Source organism: Bradysia coprophila (genome assembly GCF_014529535.1).
Source record: "Bradysia coprophila strain Holo2 chromosome X unlocalized genomic scaffold, BU_Bcop_v1 contig_35, whole genome shotgun sequence".
Classification (NCBI taxonomy): Eukaryota; Metazoa; Arthropoda; class Insecta; order Diptera; family Sciaridae; genus Bradysia; species Bradysia coprophila.
The window spans coordinates 582,825-593,743 of NW_023503325.1; the positions used below are offsets into that span (position 1 = coordinate 582,825).

General features: G+C 35.8%; 1 protein-coding gene across 2 annotated transcripts; it reads left to right on the forward strand.

Annotated features, from left to right (window-relative positions):
- Positions 1 to 204: 204 nt before the first annotated feature.
- LOC119069495 (ceramide kinase) lies at positions 205 to 9,216 on the forward strand. 2 transcript variants are annotated; one of them, XM_037173565.1, is made up of 6 exons: positions 205 to 413; positions 5,588 to 5,811; positions 5,879 to 6,112; positions 6,495 to 7,489; positions 8,439 to 8,614; positions 8,694 to 9,216. In XM_037173565.1, the coding sequence occupies exons 2-6, from the start codon at positions 5,670 to 5,672 to the stop codon at positions 8,797 to 8,799; spliced, it is 1,653 nt and encodes a 550-aa protein (XP_037029460.1). In that variant the 5' UTR covers positions 205 to 413; positions 5,588 to 5,669; the 3' UTR covers positions 8,800 to 9,216. The 2 variants fall into 2 exon arrangements, with proteins under 2 accessions (XP_037029460.1, XP_037029461.1); XM_037173566.1 differs by lacking the exon at positions 205 to 413 and adding an exon at positions 3,966 to 4,122.
- Positions 9,217 to 10,919: the final 1,703 nt, after the last annotated feature.

Genomic DNA, 10,919 nt, shown 5'->3' on the forward strand with positions numbered 1-10,919 from the left:
CAAACCAGTTAATTTAACTGAGCTTGATGGGTGAACACTCTTTTTGACATTGTTTGTTAGCAATATATAATACCTGCACTATTCCCACTCTACAGCGTAGTTTTGTGTACGTATATTAAATATATGCACGCTATAATTTATAGCGTCGCTATATAGCCGCCATTGTGACTTATCGGTTTTCCAAACTGGCACACACACATCACATTCCAGAGAAAAATAAAATGTTTTTGTTATTTCCATTTAGTTGACCGTGCGAATGCTACAAGCAATTATATATCGTTTATTCAAATAAATTTTGTTATACACAAGAAGGAAAAAAAGAGTAATTTTAGTTTAGTTTATATTAAACGATGATCAGTTAACAAAATGTGCGATAAAAACAGTGTCTGATTAGAGCATATCCCAAACAAAATGTAAGTTTTGCATTCTATAGTTTTAAAAATTGGTTTTATCGACGATGTTCATCAACATTGATAAATTAAATCAATTTTCATTTTATCAGATGGTTGATTGAAACAGTCTGATGAATGACACATTCGGGATCAGTGTAATGGTATTTCATGTTCGATTTTATTTTGTGATTTTATGATAAAATTGAAATTATTTAGTTAAATGACTTTACGTTTTTAATATGCAGCATTTCAATTATCTGAGAGGTTTACAACAGTCACTACGCTTCGAGTGCGTAGATTGCAATATTGATAAAAGTGTTGTGACATGAGGAATGTGTTTACGAGATTACGAATTCAGTTTTCTAGTAAACAAAATCTTGTGTGTTTAGTATACTACTCATACGAGACGCAATCAATATAATACGACTTTTCTCTGACGATTTTTTTTTATGCTGATCATATTTCACTTGCCGACCAAGAGATATCGAGCTGATTGGCGGCCTCACATTGACAATAAAAAAATAATTATCTTTCGCTTGTTATCTACAAAAAAAATTTTGTGTTGATATTGTCATTAGTACAGGTAAACCGAACCAAATCAATTATCATGATTCTACTATGGATTAACCCACACATATACCAATACAGAGGACCGTGGAATTTTTGGCATTTGTGTATAGGTCTCCACATACAATGTTTTCCATGTTCAGACTCGACGATAAAAATTTATTGAAAAGGTCTTTCTTGTTTGTTTATTGACAAAAATGCAGTTAATTGATCAACGAAAAGGTCACACACAGCCCCACACCAAGTTTTATTATTTGAAATTAATTGTCAAATTGCCTAACCGAACCTTGCGACCTAATGACAATTATTTTTAATCAGAATCAATCTAGGTATACAAAACGTTTCGAGTCATTTCGAAATAATTCATTCCGTTTCAGTAAACTTGTTTTCAAAAAGTAATATTTTCGTTGAAACCACTTCTCTACATCAGCACTATAATAATCTCTTTGCGCACGTTAATCGTGTTTATCTAATAAGTTAGCATGACCTGGTAAAATGCAAACTCACTTTATCACACCATATATCAGCGGAAACAATTTATATCGAGCCTCGATCTAGTATTATTATCTGTTGTACCGATGATGGATCCTAATAAAGTTTGACGAAATTATTACCGAAATGCTGAATACGACAGAAGTATTTCAAGCAAGTAATAGAGATTAAGTCTAACTGTAGACTACATCAGTGATATTCCGAATTTATAAAGTCCACGATATCTTCATCCCCATCATAACTGTTTCACTGATAAAAAAATTTCATCAACATACGTCCAGTATGCATGAAATGGCTAGCAGACAGCTTCATTTCTGCCTTACTTCGGATATGTATATATTCGAACATCTGACATATATATCGTACATGTTCGACGTATAAACATACTAGTGACACGAATAGTCACGAGCAGTATGTATATGATTATGCGTCGGACATGTACGATATGCATGTAGACGTTGGAATATACATATCCGCAGTAAGGCAGAAATGAAGCCAGCCATTTCATACATAGTATTACTGGTCGTATGTTGACGAATTTTTTTTTATTAGTGTTTAGGTTCTAGACTGAACATACAGTCAGCGACTTTAAAAAATGAGTTTACGCATTTCACTTCAGCTGATCCAATTATACAAACAGTGCTGCTACTTGTTCATACAGGCGAAATGGTTACACTGTTACTCGCACGCTCGTGATAGTGTTAAAACCGTTTAAGACGTTAATAGTTACTTTAACAATGTAGACGAGAAAATAGTAATTTTCTTCCTTCCGCCGAAACATCGAAAGACTTTGTTGTGGTAAACGTTGTGTTTACCTCTGGAAAAAATTGGAAAATGCATTTTCTCGGGTGACTTTTGACTAAGCTCTGCCCACAAACAACACCTTTGCAATGCAATATTCAACTTTTTTTCCCTCTGTGAACAATACTTATTTGTAGCGTAGCGAAAGTCAAAAGATTGTATTTTCCAACTTTTTTTCTGAGGTCAACACAACAGTTCTCACAACTAAGGCTTTTGACATTTCGGCGGGGATAATAGTATATTACTTACGAGGTTCCAAGTTGTGTATTTGATAAGTGGGGTGTTACAGCCCGTCCCAAAGGGGAGGGTTGTATTCCCTACTTGTCAAATAACAACTTGGAACCTCTCGTCTGTATGAACATGAGCACTTTTGGTGGCACGAGTAGATCAGCTGAAATAAAATGCATCACTAATTTGAACGTCGCCGAGTGTATTATAAGAGTCAACGGTAAACGTTAATTTAAAGAAAAAAAGGATCTACCTTGCTAGGGTTTGTAGAACATTGTGTTCAACAGGACAGCAGCGGATATCTAGACTCACCCACTTATTCTGTACTGAGCTTTTAGCAACAATTACGATTCTGACATTCATTGTAATTTTGTCCATTTGTTATAATAACGTGTTGCAACGGTTAAGAATAAAAAAAAAAAGTTTCATGAAATATCGCGCACGAGTACTTTAATTTACTTTAGATTGTAAAGCAGGCTCCATTTAACTGTAAAAACCAAATTCATTAGATAAACAAAATGAATTATTTAGTCACGACGACACCAGAAGTAAGTAGTTTTTCAATCGACCATTAGAGTCGAGCTTGTATTTCTAGGTAATATTGCCAACTGTGAGATTAGAGGGACTAAATAATTTCGGTGTACAAAACAGCTGGTTTTGTATCAGCTGACGAACATTGTGGCGATTGTTTACTTTGTGTTTATCTTGCTACTCTCTTTAACCTGTGACAGACGGCAAGCGTATGACCAGTATTATTATCGGTTCTATTACTTCCATCGATCAAAGTATTTTTAATGAGTTGATTTCAAATCTTGTACTTCAATTGCTTTAACATACGTTTACAGAGCTTGTCATTATTTTTGTCATTATTATCGATAACAGATGAATAGCTGTATGTGACAGGTAAAATGCAGATCGTACTAACAATTAACAAAACACCAGCTGATATAAAACCAGCTGTTGCTAGATCGGAAAACCGAAATTATTTCTTCCCTGTTTACCTTCAAAGTTTAACGATCATTTCTCATTAAATATTGCATACCGACGGACTTACCGACGGACTCAGGCCAACGTGCCGTTATTCACCGTCACGCGAACTGGGTCATATCATAGGTACTCCCTAAATAGCTTCCGTTCGATAAATTTTTGTCATGCATAAGCTTCGATGGGTAGAATGATTAAATATTTAACTTCGACTCACGGGCATTATGTACTATAAAAGTTGAAAAATATAGCGACACAGACCATATGTCGCTGTTCACATTTTATGATATTTATCTGTTGGTTTTATCCATCATTTATAATGCATCAACAAAATCCGAAAGCTATAAAGCTGCTGACGAACGCTAGACGCACACAAACTAAACCAGCCACAGTGGATTTTAATTACGGGCCCCACAAATGTTACACGCCACTTTGCATACAGATGCCGGATTGATGTTAGCACAGCGAAATAAAATAATTTTTTTTTTCATACTTGTTGTTCCATTCAGTTTAATTTCTTACTCGAATCGGATCGGAACGACGCAGAACTTTTAAAATCGAGTATCAACGGCTTATTTGTATATACAGCATGTATTGTACGATTGTACTTAGAGCCGAATAAACCGAAACATAAAAATATTTTGTAAACCGGAAATAGGTAAAGAATTAATTGTATTTTAATAGTTTTTCCAAAAACACATTTCGATATTTGGCCGTTCAGCCCATCTATAATTTAGAATAGAATTTCGTAACAAAATTTTTTGACGATTTTAGTGATGATTTGTGGGAAAGTTGAAACGTTAAAACTTAATCACATTTTTTTCGAATTCTTCCTAAACACACCTGCAAACGTGCAATGTTTTGATTACAAACACTGAACAAAAAAAAAACTTTTTCTTACAAAGAATCAAGGTTCATTTAAAAAAATTGTAAAGATTTCTTGTAGGTAATTGTGGTTTACCTTGGCACGGTACCTATACGTATTACAAAGTGCAAGTCAGTGTATTTTTTTTTTAAAGAAACTTAAAAACAAATAAAACTGAAGAAAAAAATTCTGCATTTTTACGGAATGATCTTGTAGGTGAAACGTAAAGAGTTTTTCGTATGTTTTGTGCACTTGATCGAACATTTCATTGACCCGGCATAGGTATATATCACACAATTAATTTAAATTAATTCATGTATGCTCAGCCAGACGTGCGATTTTTTTTTTAAATAATCATTTCAATAAAAAAAACGTTTTAGTAGATGAATGAGGAGTGCTGTGTGTTATTGACTTGATTGAAAACATCAATTGACTTGCTCTCTTTGATTATTCTAAATTTATTTTATTACATGGGTTACTAGAATAACACAGGGGTTATTTTTGGGAATTTTAATTCTGACAAAAATTAAAAAAAATAAAAATCTTGGAAATTCTAGAATTTCAAAGCCTAAAATTAGGCCCTGTGTGTACCAATAAACATTCAGAAAAATCTTCGTTTGTGAATGTTCTTGGCATTTGACAAGAACAAAATTTTAAAGTCCAACTTTGATATCGTTTAGTTTCATGAGGCAATTGGTTGGAGTCGTATGCACATGATTAATATGCTTAAAATTAATTAATTTCTAGTGCATTGCCAGGGTCTTCGTTTGGAAATTTTTGGCTAAAAGTCAAGCTCTTACAGATACTTGAAAATCACTCGAAAATATTTGTCACACAATGGGTACTTAGTACGTTGTACTAAAGATCATCTTCAAAGTCATTTGAAATGCCATCCACACGTGCAGCGAGTGAGAAGAATAAGTTTTTTTTGCATTGGATGACTCTTTTGATTATCATAGTCATCCGCATTTTCTCTCAACTTTTCTATAAATTTCTGTTATTCCGTGTAATTCCATCAATTTCTAGCATTTATTTCATACTATTATTTACCGGATGCTCCGGCAATTCCTTCAAGGGTGTGTAGTCAATTACCCGAGTCGTTTCCCCTCGCCAAAAACATTAAATTTATTTAGGTAAATTTCACCAATTTTATTTAGCGACAGTAATAGGCCCTCATTTCATCTCCTTTTGTGTTGTCGATGTCTTTTCACTTACATTTCGTATAAAAAAATTATCAAAAAGTAAATTCTTGTTCCAGATCAAAAAACGCTTTGCTCAAATCAAATTTAAGAAACTACAATAAATTATGTGGAACAGCAGCCTAAAGACGAATCATCAATATGTCTGCAGAAAAATCAAATGCGCCAACAAATGAAGCCAGCAACATTGTGCTATTAAATACGTTTGTGATATTAAAAACCAATTGTCGTGTCTTATTCCATTCGGATGTTTTGGTATGGGAAAAAGAGAATTCGAAGAAAGGTATGACAACGACGGATGAGGATGATTCCATTGAAATTAATTGATAAATGAATCATATCGATTGCAGACAAAACAACTATTCCAATATGTGATATAATTAGTATTAAATTACAATTAACCAATGCTGACAAAAGGAACAAATTGATAACATTGCCAACGGATCAGCCCAGATGCTTTACAGTTTACTATGCAAAACAATGTGATAAACAGAATAAATGGCGACGATACAGCACTACATTTTACCACAACGACTCCAGAACGATAAAGATTTGGTTTGCAACCATTCAAGACGCTTTAAATGGTAAGTGCTCTTTAGTATTTTACAGGATGTCACTAGACTGAAGGAACTGTGGCTTCAAGGTAGTTATAATTGTCAAGCGAGTTAGAACTGATTCTTTGCAGTAACCATGTTACATCTCTCAAAAATACAATTCGTACTTTCTCTATGAGAAGCATCAAGCATGTGGTTCCCATGGAGGATGTGGTTCCCATGGAGGATGTGGTTCCCATTGATGGTGTGGTTCCGTTGGAGGATGTGGTTCCCTTGGAGGATGTGTTTCCCATGAAGGATGTGGTTCCAAAATTTGTCCTTTTCGCATGTGTTTATGAATAGTCCCTTTCTCTTACTGATACCGTTCCAATTCGACAACTACAGCAATATGCTTTCTTTATTTCATTCACAGACCAAATCAATCGCCCGAAATCGTTGCTACTATTCGTGAATCCATTTGGTGGCAAGCAAAACGCTCAGAAAACATACGAAAAATATGGCAAGCCAATGTTCCAATTAGCCAATATTGATGTGGACGTAGTTGTTTCGCAGAGACCTAATCAGATCCGTGATATTATTTATAAGCAAGCCTTAAGCCAATACGACGGCATTGTGTGTGTGGGTGGCGATGGAACGTTCAGCGAAGTGTTCAATGGTCTACTGTATCGTGAATTGAAGGACCACAATTTAGATCCCATCAATCCAGATTACATTCCAAAGCCAACGATTCCCATTGGCATCATTCCGGCGGGCAGTACCGACACAGTGGCATTTTGTTTGCATGGCACGACTGATGTTCAAACCGCAGTGCTTCACATTATATTGGGCCAGGTGAAAGGATTGGACCTATCTAGTGTATCGAACGAAACGGGTCTGATCAAATTTTATGCAAGTTGCATGTCATACGGATACCTGGGTGATGTGGCGGTAGATAGCGAGAAATTCAGATGGATGGGACCGAAGCGCTATGATTATTCGGGTTTCAAGAAATTTATGCTCAACCGTGGCTACGACAGTGAGATAACGATGCTGCTAAGTGAGCGCAATTCGAATCCACTGGACGGCGTAATGTGCGTAGAAAATTGTAAACGATGCGATGAATCGATTGTGGAGAACAACCGAACTGTGATAAAGGAAACGATCAATGACGACAATAATTTTGGTTCGAATGGTGTGTATCCAACGAATGTGACGGCCGAAATAGACGAAAGATGGAAAATTGTAAAGGGAAAATTTTTCATGGTTAACGGTGCCAACATATCTTGTGCATGCTCGCGCAGCCCGAATGGATTTTCGAAGTTCTGCCATTTGGGTGATGGATGCGTGGATTTGGTACTGATACGACACACAACGTTCTTGAACAACTTGAAACTTTTGCTCACCATGTCCAATAAAAATGGACGACTGGTAAGTGGAAGCAAGAATGACAAAAGTCGTTCGTTTATTTTAGAACTGAGACTGAGATAGAATAACCGTACACAGCTACTAGCATTACCTATGCTTCCAAGGCTCTTCGAACATTTTTTTTTATAAATTCATGCCTGGCAATAGTGCCGTCATTTTCACTGTTGGTTTTCTTTTATGCTATATTTCAGTTTGCTAGAGTTGAAGGCAAAGATTCTAGTCGAACATCAATAGCTAATAGAGACCTACTAACTTCATTGAACAGTAGCACCGATATTTTGAAGAAGGTGAAGTTCTAGTAGTCTTGCAAAATTTTAGTCTTTGTTTGTGTCGATACAGACAGATAATTTTGAGAACCGAAAAATGCAACCTACTTCGTATCGGATTTATCAGTCGTAACGATGTTCTCTTTTAGTAATATGGAATGAAAAGGCAAAGATTGAATTTGTCGGTTTTTTATCACTTACAGTACCAAGTTCCAAGTTTTCAAATCCCACAATAGATCATCTTCAAGGCCGTTTGAAATGCCATCCACGTCAAGAAATGCCATTCATGTAAAAAAAAATAATTATAAGTGAGGTTACGTCTGCTGAATGTACTGTATCTTGAAGATGATCTATTGAAGTTAATGAAATTTTCCAAAATTTAACGGAAATTTTCGAAAAATTTTCCGAAGTTTACCAAATTTGCCTAATAGGCCCTATTGTGTTGTTCGACCGAAGTTATTCGTTCCATTTGCCAAAACTTAGGCTTGATTTCCACTTGCAAAAAAGCCACTCCGTTTTGTCTCTGTTTAGCTAAACCACGCCTCTTTTCTATTGTATAAAGTGTAAACGGAGAAAAAACGGAGTGCTTTTTTCGTAAGTTCTAAGTCAAGACTTAGAGAACTAAGCATCGCCAAATCTTTTGATAATTTAAACTGTTCATTTCTAACTCTTTCATTCCCTTGCAGTCTGACTTACCCTTTGTGGAAATATATCGAGCCAAAAAATTTACACTCCGCTCACCGATTGCTCAAAATGATTCAAACATTGGCAGTTCGACGCAACCGATACCATTGTCAAATCACTCACACAGTCAGTGGAATTGCGATGGTGAAGTGATACACGAATCTGATTTGACTATCAAGTAAGAAAACGAAACCAAATATCTCGATGCATTACAAGAAATTGATTTTTTTTTTAAATCCAAATTTCATATTTTCCAGAACTCATTGCCAGCTGATCAAAGTATTTATGAGAGGCACGTGTCAGTCAATCTCATCGGACGATGTAGAACATCCGTCAATTTGCTGTGCTTTATGTCGTTTATAACGAATGTTGTGCGATCTTATGGATCTCACCTTAAGCAGGCTATTTATCTCGAAAAAGTGGACCTTAAATCTTGGTATACGTTTTATATCAAAAAGAAGAAAAATTGCTTTTAATAGTAAAGACTAGGATGAGGGTAGTTTAACACGTCGTTATAATAGATTTTTGTTAATTTATTTTGTAAAGTTTTCACTGCTCGAAAACTCTAAAGAAATCAGTTTTGCTCACTTAACAATAAATTGTTTTAAAAAAAATATTTTAGAAAATGGCAAAGTATTAAAAGAGAAAATGGTGTCCCGGTACGGCTCACATTAACACTTGTTCTCTGTAGATAGTAGATTTTTATTATATAACTTTTCGGTTGGGACTATATGTTGTTGTTATGCAGAGATTTGAATAAACCAAATTGAAAAAAATTTACGAACACAATCACTTCCATCGAATTTTTCCGCAAAACATCAGAACGTTTCCAGAATACTGGAAAAACATCGATTTTTATGAAAAAACATAGCTAACGCCGACCCGTACGAAACACCTATTCGTATCAAAAGCCTTTAATGTGAAACTCTTCATTTCTCTCACTTCATTTTCTTCTCTGAAAACTATTCTCCCTTTAAAATCACTTACATTATCCACTCTTTGCCTTGTTATCATATACAACTAAATTGCCGGAGGCAATATAGATAGCCCCGTACGAAGACAAATTTCTTAAATTCCGATTTAAACAGCTATATACCGCTATATTTAACTATATTTCACTATTAATAAACATTTCACAGATGAATATATGCTATTATATAGCTCTATATGCCTGTATATAGCTCAATATAGCTGTATATAGGTATATATAGATGTCCGTATATGGAATCCCTGAAACCCCACACACATAACAAATTATTTCCATGTTAACAGAAACTCTCTAAGTATCATTTTTCCCAAGATATTTCTATTTTACTAAAATCCAATATGGCCGCCGGCAGCCATTTTGTTAGGAGACCGGAAATAGTACCGACGCTTTACATTCGTTAATACCTTTCAAACAAAAAAAAATTCATGAAATTCGGTCAAAATTTACTCGATATATTGTCAAAATACACCACGTTCACTGTACTTCCGAGTAGCCAGATAAGAGCTCACTCCAAGAGACCTAGCTCACGCTCCGGAGAACATAATTTCATAATTTTTTTTTTCCCTGATTGGTACGGTCAATACCTATCTAATAAAGCTAAAACAGACGAAATATGTTCAAATGTGGCCGACCTACAAGCAAAAACTGCTTGCCGCCCTGTGCCTGTTCCACACCAAGGGGTCTAACTCACGAGTCGGTCATCCGATTTCCATAAACTTTTTTTTTGTCGATCGGTATTGTAAATACCTTTTATTTGACGTATCACTTACAAGTTTAACGTTTAAATGTCCGGAGATATCTACGAAAAACCGTAAAGCACTTATTGGGCCACAGCTCGGGAGGGGTCGATCCAAAATCACTCATCTTCGAACTTAGCCTGTCTTTTGACATTACCAAACGGGAAAAAAAAGAATTTTCAAAATCGGATGCGTTTTACTCAAGTTATCGTGCAGACAGACGGACAGACGGACAGACGGACATTTTTTTTTCGCGGATTTGGCATCTCTAGACAACCACAATAGGTTTCCCCTTACTCAGGGAGTCCAATTCGACGTGTTACAAACGTATGCGTAAACCCATAAGACCCCAGTACTTCGTACGGGTCTAAAAAGGCACCAGACGCTTTGTGAGGTGCTCCACGTCTTTCTCTTTTCATTTTATTGTCGAAATTCTTAAAAAAACGAATAGAGTGAAAGAGGTCGAAGCTACCAGAAGATGATCATCATACGACCATTGAGGTAAGTGTAGATTTATCACTGCTGAAGTTTCTGGCGGAGAAGAAGGTACCGAAGACTAATAATGTCAAGTCAAACTACGATAGATTGAATCAGGGGCTTTCATTGATCGATTGGGACACTGAGTTAGGTGACCTAGATGTTGACAGTGCTGTCGAGCGCTTTTACGGACTCCTTGAGCCGTCCATCGATTCGATACCTAAGACTAGAGTTACGTCGAGAGAACGGACTCCTTGAGCCGTCCATCGATTCGATACCTA

Coding starts and splice junctions, on each gene's coding strand:
- LOC119069495 (XM_037173565.1), top strand. CDS start 5,670: ATGTCTGCAGAAAAATCAAATGCGCCAACAAATGAAGCCAGCAACATT. Junction 5,812..5,878: donor AAAAGAGAATTCGAAGAAAG/GTATGACAACGA, acceptor TATCGATTGCAG/ACAAAACAACTATTCCAATA. Junction 7,490..8,438: donor CCAATAAAAATGGACGACTG/GTAAGTGGAAGC, acceptor ATTCCCTTGCAG/TCTGACTTACCCTTTGTGGA.